The 14,518-nt window shown below is 38.9% G+C and overlaps 2 protein-coding genes across 2 annotated transcripts in view; both read left to right on the forward strand.

Annotated features, from left to right (window-relative positions):
• The first annotated feature begins 1,142 nt into the window (after positions 1-1,142).
• LOC114573989 (Fc receptor-like protein 5) lies at positions 1,143-5,954 on the forward strand. The gene is made up of 5 exons (XM_028606261.1): positions 1,143-1,519; positions 2,191-2,457; positions 3,440-3,685; positions 4,502-4,645; positions 5,660-5,954. The coding sequence occupies exons 1-5, from the start codon at positions 1,489-1,491 to the stop codon at positions 5,719-5,721; spliced, it is 750 nt and encodes a 249-aa protein (XP_028462062.1). The 5' UTR covers positions 1,143-1,488; the 3' UTR covers positions 5,722-5,954.
• A 4,898-nt stretch (positions 5,955-10,852) lies between these two features.
• LOC114573981 (uncharacterized) overlaps positions 10,853-14,518 on the forward strand; it is a 30,955-nt gene continuing 27,289 nt past the window's right edge. The window contains exons 1-3 of the mRNA XM_028606253.1: positions 10,853-10,976; positions 11,100-11,229; positions 13,425-13,580. Coding sequence (XP_028462054.1) covers positions 11,100-11,229; positions 13,425-13,580 — 286 coding nt within the window. The 5' untranslated portion in view covers positions 10,853-10,976. The remainder of the gene's footprint in view (positions 10,977-11,099; positions 11,230-13,424; positions 13,581-14,518) is intronic.

Genomic DNA, 14,518 nt, shown 5'->3' on the forward strand with positions numbered 1-14,518 from the left:
TTTATATAGACCTTAGTGGTCCCCTAATGTATCTGTATCTGAAGTGGTCCCCTCTTTTAGTCTCTTTTATATAGACCTTAGTGGTCCCCTAATACTGTATGTGAAGTCTCTTTTATATAGACCTTAGTGGTCCCCTAATACTGTATGTGAAGTCTCTTTTATATAGACCTTAGTGGTCCCCTAATACTGTATCTGAAGTCTATTTCCTGAATTTCAGCTTTGGTGCAGAATTACAGCCACTAGAGCCAGTCCAACAATGAGCTTTCCTTAGGATGTGCCATTTCTGTGTCTGAAGCTATTGAGGAGGAGAGAGGGGGGGCCAAGGTGGAGGGTGGGGGTGTGGTCTTGACCAACTGCCACTTTTCTCGTTTGAAAGCCATGATGTCTCTCTCTCTCTCTCATGTGTTGGCCAAATTCTCTGGGCGGGCAAAGCAGAGAAAGGGGAGGTAACCTTGCTCCTTATGACCTCATAACAAGCAGATTCCAGATCGGCCCATCTGAGCTTTCATTTTCTCAAATGCAGAGCAGGATACCCAGGGCTCGGTTTACACCTATCACCATTTCTAGCCACTAGGGGACCATAGACAGGCTGGGAGAACTCATATTAATGTTAAAAAACCTCATAAAGTGAAATTTTCATGCCATGGGACCTTTAAAGTAATTACAGATTTTCTGAATTGCTAAAACACTAAACCCCATTATCTGAACCAAATGCTCAGCGGCCTAAACCCATTTGTCGAACTTACAAATCTCTGAACACATTCTCACTTGCAGCAAACGTTAAACACAACTACAACTCCGTTGTCATCGTTTACAACGCATGTTTCTACTGAGGCGATCAAACTGATTGTAGAGAATATAACCCAGTTTAGAGTGAATGTTGATGTTCAATTTTGTGGGTTCACGATATTTTTTTAGTGTACTGCAGTTTTTCTACGCTTTTTTTAGTGTAGTGTAGTGCTTTTAATTTAGTTTTCTTTGTTCTTTGGCCTTTTGCAGCTGGACCCCTGTATTGTTCTACAAGTGCCTAATATACAGACATTCAATATTCAAAATGGGTTTACCGTATAAAATTTCTGTAACATGCCCTGCCAAGCACTGTGTTCTCTCATTTTTTTAAGGTAATGTCTAATGAATGCTCTGTAGTGTTAAGGTATTCACTGGCTGTGTGTATGATCTGAAAGCATTGTTTGATTTTGCCAGCAGAGTCAGGTTTTTTCTGTATACATAGTTCGAGAATTTAGTTTTGTGTTTACAGTTTTGAGAAGAATGGGTGCCGGTTTCATGAATTATGTCTTAGCAATCGAGAGAAACTGTAAATGAAAGCGTTTGTTTTGTGTATCTTCGTCTTTAGAGGAAAACTGAATTGTTGAAGTTGTTGCACTCAAGCAGCTACCGTGGCACCTAACATGTGAGTGAGGGGGGAGTTTCTGAGGGAGGAAGTGCAGAGATCAGACCACCGGTCCTGTCAGTCGTCAGTGAGACAGGATGCAGTTAACGCCGTTCTGCCTGGTGCTGTGTGAGTACAAACTCTTTGTTTACTGTGTCAAAAACAATCTGTCTTTCTCAAAGTCTTAACGTGCTGCTAAAGTGATATTTGACGTTATGAACTCAAAAATCCTTGATTTAATTTGTTTATTGTCCTTTTTGGCTTTATTGTTTGTCTTTATTGGTTGAATTCTTACTTCTTGTGCTATTTTCTTTTCGTCGAGTCATTTTCAAATTTGTTTCTTTTTCATATCATACCGTCCTTTTCACATTTTTTTTTTTATCTTTTTCTCTGTGCTTTTATACTTTCTCTGCTTTTATACTTTTCATACTTTGTCTTTGACACGTTTCACACCTTCCTCCACCATCCTTGTCACACTTTCATATTTTTTTTACTCTTTGCTTTCCTCTACTTTCTTCCTGTCTTCACTTTTTCTTGTATCCTTTCTTTCTTCCTTTGTTTCTTTCATAAAATGTATTTGTCACTTTATTTTGTTTGACTTTCTTCCTGTCTTTACTTTGTTTTCTTTGATCCTTTCATTCCTCCTTCCTTTTGTTTCTTTCTTTAAATGTATCTGTACTTCCTTTTCATCTGGCTGTCGGCCATTCTTCCAACACATCTGTGTTTGCTTCTTTCGGTCTCATCTTTTCTCATTTGCTCTTTTTCATAAAATGTTCTCTCTCCGTCCTCCCTCGGTGCAGCTTGTCTTCAGATCAGCCCTGACATGTCTCAGTTCTTCCGGTACGAGACCGTCACCCTGCGCTGCGAGGATCCGCTCAACTCCACCGGCTGGAAGGTGAAGAGGAAAACGCCGGAGGGCGGGGTCCGACCCTGCACCGCCGGCTGGGGCACCGCCTTCTCGAGCTCTACCTGCGTCATCAAAAACACCTACCCATCAGACACCGGGACGTACTGGTGCGAGTCTGCGGGCGGGGAGAGGAGCAACGGCGTCAACATCACCGTCACCGGTACTGCACGCAACACCCGGAAACAAGTCGTGATGTTTTCATGTTCTGCTCTGAAAATTAGAAGAGAATTGGTGCGTTTTTTACGCCGACAGCCTTCAGTTCGGTTGAACCGAACTAGAGTTTGTTTGCCCCGCTGGCGTGGTTCGTTTGGGCAGGTGAGAACGCGGCAATCGAACTTGGGTGCGCACCAAAAGCGGACCAAACAAGCGTACCGAGACCTGCTTGAAGAGGGGGGGGGGGTCTCAGTACGCTTTCAATCCAACTCTGGAGCGGTTCGTTTGTGGTAAGAACGTGATCCGTACTCGAACCGAAAATTGCGGGAACTTGCAGTAACTGCGGTTTGATGAAAAGGAGAAAAAAAAGTGATTCCCCCAACACCCTGCTTTTCAATGTTCAAATCGCATAATTACGTCACTTCGTAACGTTCCCATGGCAACATGGCAAGCCCCGCATATTTTGCGCGGATATCGGCAATTTATGCGGCGTATTTGAAAAAATGCGGCCCCCGCATCGATATGCAGACTTTGGCTGATGGCTGATTATGCATTGAATTATGTGATCGCGTAATCGCGTTTTTCTCGAGGGACCTGCCGTGGCAGTTGAGTTTAGCTGACAAAAAGTGGGCGTCACGCACCAAATTGATTTAGCCACCAAAACGACTAGTTAAGTTTAGGAAGAAGATTGTGGTTTGGATTAAAACACTCCTGCGTTTCCTGGGTGAAAGTCTTGTGTTTTCCCTGAGACACTTATTCTGCTCCCTGGATTAAAAGTCCTGTTTTATGACCCAAACATCCACACCATCATCCACCCCAAAGTGGTGCTGACTGCGAGAAATACATGCAATACATACCAATTACAGTGCCTTACTTTTTCGTAGCTACTTCATATGTACGAAAGCTTCATGTTAAAAGTAAATGTTGTATTAGAAATTATGAAGAAGTATTTGATGAAAGCACAAACTGACTTTCTTTCTGTTCCAAAGATCGCAATGTGCTCCTGGAGAGTCCCGGCCTCCCTGTGTTGCCGGGCGCTGCCGTGACTCTGCGCTGTAAAACAGACACACCCTTCCTCAATCACACGTATGATTTCCATAAAGATGGCCGAGTCATCGGCAGCAGCTCTACAGGAGAGATGACCCTCCAAAGTGTTTCCAAATCTGATGAGGGACTCTACGTATGCAGCATCCCTGGATATGAAGAGTCACTAGGCAACTGGATGGCTGTTGAAGGTAAAATAAACCGTCTACAGTTGTTAAATAACTGAGAAAAAGTCTGTCAAATATATAAATAGGTTCTTACACAACAGGGCAACATTTGAGCTGCCCACAATGTTTTTTTAATAAGCAACTCTAAATACTCCTCTGGTTCAGCATTGCATTTCTATACTGATCCAAATCGATGCAGCAGAATCATCTTATTTCACTCCAAACCAGGCACCTACATTACCCACAATGCAACTTGACTGCTGGGTGTGCCAGTACACTTACAGGTGCTACAGAGCATTGTTGTAGTACTGAAGACCGGAGAAGTCGCTGCTTTTCAGCCTGGTATTAAAGGGACACATGGAGGTTTTGACCACTAGTAGCGCTGTGGAGTAATGTTTTTATGAGCAGGCCGCCATTTTGTGTGTTTTGATACTTTCAATGGTTTCCTAATGATTTAAAGTTGCAGAGGAACAAAACAGTACACAAACAAAGTTGGGGAAGAATACTGCTGAACTACACGGATTGGAATTATAGAAACTTGTCTTTGCAAATGTTAACTTGATTATTTTGTGGATTAATTTTGTAGATTTAGGTCTATTTTCTGTGCTGCATTCTTAAATGCTAATGCACTTTGTAACATGTATTGTAAAAAATTGCTACTCTGCTAAATATGTAGATTTCTCATACATCAAAAATAGGTAGATTAAAACTGCCAAAAATGCCAAAAAAAAATTTAAGAAGGAGCTGAAATGTATATAATAATGAAATATGAGTTTCTTTTTTTTAGTCATTGATTGAGTTTTTCTTCACATTGTTTCTGACATCAGTTTTTCTCTACAGGTCCCCCTCTCCCTTCATCTTCAGCTCCGCCTGCAGCTTCCTTTTCACTTTCTTTCTCCAGGGTGCTGTTTCACCTGCTGGTGGGAACTCCTTACGTGGTGTCCACTATCTTACTGGGACTCATATACAGAGACAGGAACAGAGGTAAGAACACTTCAGCAAGTGTCCACGCAGACATTCTTGTCTATACTTGATGTTTTAGCTAATCAGATCACGCCATGACAACAAAACAGTGCTGTTAGCTAGGTGTGCTATCATTTAGCTTGTTTGGTCCCTGAAATACTTTTTTTACTTTTGTTTACTACAACTACGCTATCTTTCAACATTTTAGGGTAATAATTTGATGAAAATGAATTTAAACCTAAAAGTATCACTTAAACACAATCAGCTGAAGACACTTGTATCATCTGCATAAAAGATGATTCCAGCGATTGGATTCAATCTCGGAATTGTACGAACATTTTGGATTTTAAGCGGAGTTAGAACTAATTTCCGTTTAAACTAACCCGCCCAAAACAAAATCTCTCATCAAAATCTTGTCCCATTGCCTAAAGATTCGGCTTCATATAGATATCTCTTTGTAGAGACGATCATGGACATAATCATGTATGTGAATAAAGTTTAATATATCATATGATTCAACTGTGACTCACACATTTCACCACTCAGTTCACCTTTTTGACATTTCATGCTAAAGATTTTCTAGGCCACATCCTGTTCTGCAAGAGTTATTTTAGGTCACTTCATTGTTTAGTCTAATATTGTGTTCATGTTGGCTGTATATTGTGTGGGAATGGGAGTTACAGTCAGAAGTCATTTTTAGGAGACATGGTGGCAGTTGCTCGCAGCATTTAACCTAATCCTCCTTTCTTATGTTGGTCAGAAAGAAATACGCCAATTCTAGTTTTTTATGTCAATTTGGAACGACGTGTTGTGGTCTGAGGTTGGACATAAGCTCTGCAGCCACCTGCATATTGCAACACAATGTGCAGGCGGCTTTTGCAATTTACTGATCATTCTCTGTACTGAAAGAGTTGCTCTCAAAGGAAACCCAAACATCTTAATCTTTCGTATAACCTTCATCTGATTATCATTGATGATTATTAAGACAAGAAATCTCATTATGCTAATGGAAACTTGATGTCTTTCTGCTCGCAGCAGCTGGGGTGGTTGCAGAGAGAAGAGGCAGCAACGATGTCATCATGGAAATAGTTGTGTAGTCCTACACACTGGTAAAAGTGTCAAAGAAACTCAGCATCACATGCAACACAGGAGATCCCCTTGACCTCCAGCGTTCAGTCGTATTATCTGACTACATATAAATGATGTTTTTATTTTCTTTTAAATCCATGCTAGAGTTCTTTAAATCTGAAGACTGATCTGCAACATCAACTTTACTTTATCTGAACTAATTGAGAAATATGATCAAGTGCTACTACAAATTCGGATGCAAATAAAGAACATTTCAGGAAGCATTTTCATGTTTGTTGCTTCATCAAATCTCTGTGATTAGCAATTGAAGTGAAGGCAGTGTTTCCCCTAGGTTGACTGCTTTAGCACAGTGCTCACTCAACCTAAAATGCAACATTGCATTATATCCAGCAAACTTTACAGATACCAATAAGGGTTAAACAGCACCACTAATCTTTTTATGGTTTTAAACGAATATAATCTGTTCCATCTCAGCTTAAGTAACCGGCTTGGTTGGCACGTTAGCGTGTCGTTTACTACAGAGTCTGTTTGTTACCGTTAGGCTACCAACAACGTTTCAACTGACTTTAGCAGTTTAGATAACACATTTGACTGTCCTGCTGTTACCCATGGATGTATACAAACAGCTGCATTCATGGACTTACAGCAGTGCAATGCTGCAGTTCATGGGTGTGCGCAGAATGAATATAGGGGAAACATCATTGAAATGTAATTTCTGTGTGAAACACAAAGGATTTTTGCCGTTATTTTGGCTTTAAGAAAGATTCAGGCCCGAGAGAACCCCCGCCAGTCCAGAAAAAAATCTTTCTTAAAGTAGGCAGTATTGTAATAAATAAAAATTCAGATGCAAATGAATAACATTTAAAGGTCCAATGTATGGGAATTTCTCCCATCTAGCGTTGAGATTGTATATGGCAATCAACCTTCTCGCACCACGCAGTTAAAAGTACGTATTACAGCTACGGTAGCCTTCATGCTTCAAAAAGCCGGTCTCAGTCTTCAATATCCTTTTTCTTTTTCTGGGCGAGGAAGACCCCATGTTTCTTTCTTCAAAATTGCCGGGGCTGGGAAGCAACGATAGCCATTAGCAGCATTAGTAGCACGTGTGAGTTTATCATGTGACAACGGATAACGTATTTCAAGATCGATGAAGCATGAATATGGAGCGTCTACCCCAGTTCATGCGAATGCAAGCGTAAACTTTCAAGCCAATAGTAATACTTTGAATTGATGGTGGAGGTAAATATTCATGAAAAATGACAAGTTTGTGAACGGGCAACACAGATTTTGATAATGAACAACTAAAAACATTTCACACTGGACCTTTTTAAGTACGTTTTTTTTTTCATGTATGTTGCTTCACAAAACCCCTGTGAGGAGCTATAAAAGTAAAGATTGTTTTTGGGTCATTACATCTGGAATAGACTGCTTTGCTTTCCTCCTTATGTCCCTCGCTTCCTCTAAGTTACTCACAGGTAGGAGACAAGTGGGAAAGAAAAGAGAAACAGAATGCAGCCTTTATCCCATCAGGGTGTTATGGCCTCTGACCTTTGTGTCTAAAATGTTGCTTATAAAGAAAGTTGTATCGCTCATAACAGTCTGGTTTGGACTGTACATTGGGTTGGTTACAAAATACATAACTGTTGTGTTAAATGCTGCAGAGTGTGAAAAGCAAGTGGAGGGTGTTTGTGGTTTGTTTTCACCCCGCAAATATGAGAGGTGCGAAGTTTTAGTCCAACTGCCGGTTTTGTTTTTCCTAGTTGACATTTAGTCTCTGTCCAGAATCGACTTGAGTAAATCTTTCGCAGATTAAATAACTTGTGTCAAACCCCTCACTTTCTTGTTCTTCCGTAGTATAAATGTTACTTTGAAATACATACATGAAAGGGTCAGACATTTTCTGTTGTAATGTCAGTGATTTACTGACTCAGCCGTTCCTGCCGGTGTCAGTCAGTTGTGGTGAGATTATTTGAATTGAAAGTAGGTCGGTTTGATTTCTAAGAAGTGGAACAGTTGTTCTACAAACACTGATTTAAACTGACATTGTCAAATCAACTTAGCGAGTAAACTGAAAACCAGTAAAAAGGTAGGAGTATGTGTTTTAGCAGATTCAATTTAATGAAATGTTTAATATTTTGTTATTTGTGGCGTGACATGAAACTCTTGTGGTTTTGTTTTTTCTGAGTGAAGTTTCTCGGTTGTGTTCTGTGGCTAGAACCCAACACATCAGTCTCAAATTCCCTGTGAACACAGTGTCTCTAACTTTCCAGGTAAATACTGTTGTGTCTACACTTTCTCACTCTGAACTCGTCACATCGTCCGCTTGGTCGGCACCTTTTTCAACATGCAGGTTAGGGTTAGGTTTAGGCAACAACACTGGGAATGGGTTTAATGTGTTACTAGCGGCAGTGCTGTGTAAATTGTACATGGTGGTAAAGTGGCCACTTGTTGGGACAGTAAAATTAATGTCAAGTTAGTTAGATTTATCATCGATACCTAATGAGGGAGGAAATAGTGGGTTCAATGGTCACAACAGGAAGGTCACGTTAAAGAAATCCAGTGGTGGAAGTAGTTAAAGTACTAATACCACACTGTAAAAACACTCTGTTACAAGTAAAAGTCCTGCATTGAAACTGTTACTTAAGTAATAGTATGTAAGGATCATCAGGAAAATGTACAAAAAGTACTTAATGATCCAAACAGCTGTGTGTTTAATGGTCTAATCATGCCAGCTGGATAGGCCGTTCTATTGTTGGCTAGTTTCAGTTATAATAAAACATTAGATTTTATAAACTACATGTGTTTTGTGTGCAGGAATCTTAATGTGTAAAGTAACTAGTAACTAAAGCTGTAACAGATGAATGTAGTGGAGTAAAAAGTACAATATTTCTCTCTGAAATGTAGTGGAGTAGAAAGTGGCTTGAAAAGAAAAGACTCAAGTAAAGTACAAGTACCTCAACATTTGGACTTAAGTAATTGAGTAAATGTACTAAGTTACATTCCACCACAAATCTTACATGGATTTAAAAATACAAACTACTTTTTATAACTAAAATGCAAAACATTTTTACACCACACAGAATCATTTGAAAAGGGCAAGCACTTTCAAAAATACCTGGCAGGGGATTGAATTAACCATCTGTCTAAAAATAGCATCCACTGAAATTGATATAGATGTTTTTAGGTGTCTAAAATGTGTTTAACTGCTTCCCCGTCCACAGCAGGACATTTCTAAGCTTCTGTGTTGTACTCCTGCCTGCTTCTCCAAACTCTCCAAACATCTTCTGTAGCTAATGCACTGACTATGGAGAAGAAGCTCAGACAACCACACTTAAACTATTCCTAAATGTTCTTCCACAAGTATTTTTAGACTTGCAAATTAAAGAAATTACTGCTTTCATTTTCTCATGCAACATGATCTTTATTACCACGCTAGACCCAGCCTACCTCTCATTACATCATACTTAACAAGGCTCACTTATAAGCTCTATGACCGATGGCCAAATAAGGGCTTTTTTTTACATTACTTCTCATTAAGCAGCTGTGTAAACTAAACACAAACATCACCAGTATTTAAACATTGAAAACAGAAACTCAAGAAAGTTAAGGGTCACATAAAGTTCAGTAAAGCATGAAATACCCGCCCGTTATCTCTCCCAACTCCTAAATCTTGACACTTGGCAGAGCCGGCCCTCCTATTAGCAAAATAAGTGGCTGCTTAGGGGGAAGCAGCCACTTGGGGGCCCCTCAAACTTCACTCCGACCATAGACCCGGACGAAAAAATGTTTTCCTACTATGGCCACGCCAAGACCCGCCCTTCAATAGCAGCTCGATTGGTTGGGGTTAGGCATTGACCTTGAGTTGTTAAAGTTAGGATAGCCGATTGGTCAGGGGATAGGACCTGTACATGTAAGCATGGACGCCTGGCCAATAGTAGTGTGCGAATGCTATTGAGGGGCGGGCCTTGGCTCGGCCATAGTAGGAAAAACAATATTGCGACACAGACCGTGACCGTGACCCATCTAACTTTACCTGATTCTGACTGACCTGGCAACCCTACCTTGTTGGTAGCAAGGATCATGGTGTTTGCTTGATCTAAATCTGGCAACAACGGTGACCTACATACAGAGCAAAGCCTGTTGCTGGCGCTGCCTGTGTCCCGTTCTTGTGCCGCATCTCAGTTCCCGACCCAGAGCGACAAACAGTGACGCCTATAGTCCCGACCAATTGGTCTAAATATGACACCAAAGATCTAGGCGTGAGTCCCGAGAGCGTCAAAAAGTGACGCCAAGAGTCTCGACCAAGGGCGTCTAAATATGACGCTAAAGAAGACTTTCTGTGTCAGTAACAAACACCAGAAACACCTGACCAAGCGTCGCTTTTTGACACTTTGACGCTTTCAGTGACTTTTTCCTTCATTATTATTATTGTTATTATTATGCTCAATCAAAACAGAGTGCTGAATAGGATCTGAAGGACAGATACACTGGATATTTTAAGCTTATGTTATCACACCACTCACAAAAACACTTTCTGCTTAGTAGCATCACGAGGTAACCGATTGGATATTAAAGCTATGGGAGGAGAAGGAATATTTTGTTCTTTTGTTAGTTAGGGTTGGTCCAAGTTAATCTTTTCCAGAAGACTTGTTCTGTTGAAATGAAATCTATTTTGAGTAACAATACAATACATGGAGATCTATCTTTTTTTCACAAACAATCCCACAATCATATTGCATAATTTATAAGTGCTAAAATTATAGTCATACGGTAATAAAGCTTAATAATCATTATTCATAATTCTCAATTTGCTACTCGCTGTTAAGCAGGGTGTTAAGTGTTTTTGACAACCCAGTAGGCTAGTGTACATGCCATGGCCATTCAGTTTTGGTATTTTTTTTGAGTGCCCAAAATATCCATGTCTAGTTTTTGAGTCCCCAAACAGCGGTGTTAATGTCAGCGAGAAGTAGACTGCATTTCCTGTGGCTGCTTCACAATAAAAGCCACACTGTGTTTTTTAAAATGGAACGCTTTTAATTACTAAACCCAGTTTCTGGAATCGGCCTACACCCCTACAAAGGGAGGAGAAAACACAAGCAGGCCTGTGCATACAGTATTTCCCTCGTGATATCTATTGGGTAATCCCCTTAGCCACATTTACTTAGGTTTCGTTTTCCTCAAAGCAGCCACACAGAGCTGGAATAAATGCTGGAAAGAGAAACTAAATGGCACAACTGTTGCACTTCATCTTCAACACAGCAAGGTAAGTTTTTCTTCTTTAAATATTCTGTACATTATAAGTGAAGATATCAGTTCATATCTTATGAGTAGTTATGGGTTTTATTTTGAATATTCTGCTGTTGGTGTGTTTTTCTGTGTATTTTAGATGAATGCAATATTCAACTTACTTGAGCAGCACAGACTGGACTCTTACTACCTGAAATTTGTTGAGTTTGGTGTGAAGGATGAAAGAGATTTCATTGATGGTGTAACAGATGAAGACTTGAACAACATCGGTAAGGATAACTGAACTATTTACAAGTCTAGATACCAAAGATGTACACATGATAGCATGAGTTGTTCTCTGTTCTTGAGACAGGCTTCGCTGAGCAGAATGTTTTTGCCAATATGCAAAATATCTCTCTTTTCCTCATGCATTTTGTTTTTTATCAATATAAAGACCTAAAATATCAAATATAAACAAAATACCTAAGCTGGTTACACTCTCTTTTGGTTTCAAATGAAACACATTTTCCCATTTACATTTATCAAATCATGTTTTTTGTGTATATTTTTTTAAATATGCTAGGTCTATATGTTTTTGTGTTATGTTGTGAATGAGAAAATGAACTGCTACCTCCTCTGTCAGCTCTGGCCAGTGAACAGAAATAAGCGGAGAAATCAGGCCAATTACAAAAGCTTGTCAGTCTGACATAATGTTGCCTAAGCTCAACCAGTTGCACTGGGTAAAGAATGCTGACAGCCAGGCTCTCATTGGCTAGCTGGTTTAGCATTGGTTAGCCAATCAGATTCAAACAGCTTAGCTTGTTGAATATTAATGAGAACTGGCAGAAATCAAAGTACAAAGTACAAAGTAATGAAATACGTGTGGCAGGGCACCTTTAAGTATTTAGTATAGATTTCAGAAGCAATTATTTGTTGAACTTAAAAGACAACCGATTTTTACATTATAACATGAGTTGTTCTCTGTTTTTTAATGTCAAGACATGTACTGTGGTCTTGGAGCATGAATAATAGAAAGCCATGTACTGTTGGAAGAAAGAGAGAAGGAATTGAGGTTTATACACATACAGCTAAAACTAACCGGCAAAACAGGTTTTTCAGAAAACATTCATCGTCCAATGCGAGTTAATTAAATAGTGTGCCATACCTACTGAGGATTACCACATGAGTCATTGGTTTAATTTACATAACCACAAATGGATCTTGACCTTTTGAAAGGCAGTATTTGCCCACTTGAGTTAGTAGAAAGATTAACAAATTGTATTGAATACAAAAACTATGCAGTGGTGATTTTCGTTGATCTAAAAAAAGGTTTGATTCAAATAAGTTATCTTTAAACTTGAACAAAACTAAATTCATGATATTTGTAAATTGTATAATAAATACAAAAGTTAAAATAGTAATTGATAACAAAATAATTGAAAGAGTCTATGAAAGTAAATTTCTGGGTGTTGTCCTTGACCACCAATTGTGCTGGAAGCCCCACATTAAATATATGTGCATGAAGATGGCCAGGAGTATTGGTATATTGAGCAAAACTAGATACATATTGAACCAAAATATACTACATACTCTGTACTGTACACTTATTTTACCATATTTGTTATAATGTGTGAACGTTTGGGGAAATACCTACAAAAGCACCTTACAAAATATTGCAAAAAAGAGCAATTATGAGCACACGAATCATCTGTTTTTAAATTCACATTTGCTGAAATGTATGGACATTGTTAAATTCAGAACTGCACAATTTATGTTTAAAGTTAAAGAAAATAATTTACCATGTAACATACGTGCAATGTTTAATGAAAGAAACGGGGGATATCATTTAAGAGGACAATGTATGTTCAAACAACCTTTTCTGCAAACTGCGATTAAAAGCAATGTAAAGGTATTGTTGTGTTGTATTGTATTGTAAGTTATTGAAAGATATGAAAGATTGTATGCTGTATTTGCATATCTATTTGTTTTGTAATAATATGATAGCTGTATGCTTCTGCCTGCTCCTTCTCAAACTTATCCTTTTTATTATATGTATTTTTTGTTGGGCTTTGGTAAATTCTGATTGTGTTTTAATTTGGTGGTTTTAACTATTTTTATTTTGTTTTCTCTTGCAACATTGTTGATTGTTTGAGATAAATAAAATAAATAAATAAAAATATACATAGTGAATAGTAGTGAGAGAGAGCAGATATAAGTAAACAAAAGGGAAGATTTAGACAAAAATACAATAAATTATTTGTGAACAGGCCTAATTATTCTTTTTTTTAATTCTTCTCCAAAGCTGGGTATAAATTATTCTATACTCCAACACATGTTGCTCATATGTTTGGAATATTTATTTATTTTCTAGGCTAATTATATAACATTTGTTTAACACTATAAAGGATACAGTACGTAATGGTCCAAGTAAAAATAGTTTTCCATATTAAAATATAATGTGATAATCATACATATTTCCAAACAGGATTAAGTCAGGTGGAAAGGAATCGTTTTTCGACCATGAAAGACAGCATTCGCAGACTTAGAGCTCCATCAGCTGCAACGTCTGTGAAGAAGTCGTTGGAGTCCTTCTGTCTGCAGTACACGTATCCCAAATGCCCTGAACCAAAATATATCAGAGGTAAGAAATTCACCTAATTTATTGAATTTAAAAAAAAAATACTTCCTGGAAATACTCTGTCTGGTTTAGGTGAGAGAATGCACAAATAGTTTTGGGAGAGCAGCATCCATATATAGTTTCTAAGGCTGAAAGTGAATGGATGGAGGGAAAGTATGATCTGTAAATCATCCTTCTTCTTCACCCTAAGATGTTTGTTTACTTCTGGTTGGGCGCAAGTCACATGATAGAAATGTCATCAACATGCCCACTCTTTTCGCTGTGAATTTTCCGGACAATGAGCTGCTCTATTCACACATGGACTCAATCGGACATTACACAGAGTTTGTATTCAAGAGTTGTCAGGGGAAAGATTTGTTTAATGTCCACCTGATTCGGATATTTTGCAGTTTAAAGGTGCAGTAGGTAAGACTTATAAAAGTAACTTTCTTCTGAAATGTACCCTGTATTCCAGTTCTCACTCCCTTCAGTCTATTCTTCAGGAGGTGAAATGCATGCTCTATAGGGTTTAGATCAGGTGATTGACTTGGCCAGTCTAAAACCTTCCACTTTTTCCCCCTGATGAAGTCCTTTGTTTTGTTGGCAGTATGCTTTTGGTCATTGTGCTGCTGCATGACAAACTTCCTCCTGATTAGTTTGACTGCATTTCTCTTTAAATTGGCAGTCAAAATGTTTCTGTGTACTTCTGAATTCATTCTGCTGCTACCGTCATCAGTTACATCATCAATACATATTAATGAGCCTGTTCCAGAAGCAGGCATGCACGCCCAAGCCATGACATTACCTCCACCGTGCTTCACAGATGAGCTTGTATGATTCGGATCATAAGCATTTCCTTTCTTTCGCCACACTTTGGCCTTTCCATCACTTTGGTAGAGATACATCTTGGTCTCATCAGTCCATCAGATTGTGTTCCAGAACTTTTGCAGCTCATCTCTGTA

Source organism: Perca flavescens, chromosome 19, assembly GCF_004354835.1.
Source record: "Perca flavescens isolate YP-PL-M2 chromosome 19, PFLA_1.0, whole genome shotgun sequence".
In the NCBI taxonomy this organism is placed as follows: domain Eukaryota; kingdom Metazoa; phylum Chordata; class Actinopteri; order Perciformes; family Percidae; genus Perca; species Perca flavescens.

Bases quoted from the DNA above. Each gene is read 5' to 3' on its own strand.
- LOC114573989 (XM_028606261.1), top strand. From the start codon at position 1,489: ATGCAGTTAACGCCGTTCTGCCTGGTGCTGT. The intron at 1,520-2,190 runs GTGAGTACAAAC...CCCTCGGTGCAG, and splicing joins GCCGTTCTGCCTGGTGCTGT to CTTGTCTTCAGATCAGCCCT. The intron at 2,458-3,439 runs GTACTGCACGCA...TCTGTTCCAAAG, and splicing joins CGTCAACATCACCGTCACCG to ATCGCAATGTGCTCCTGGAG.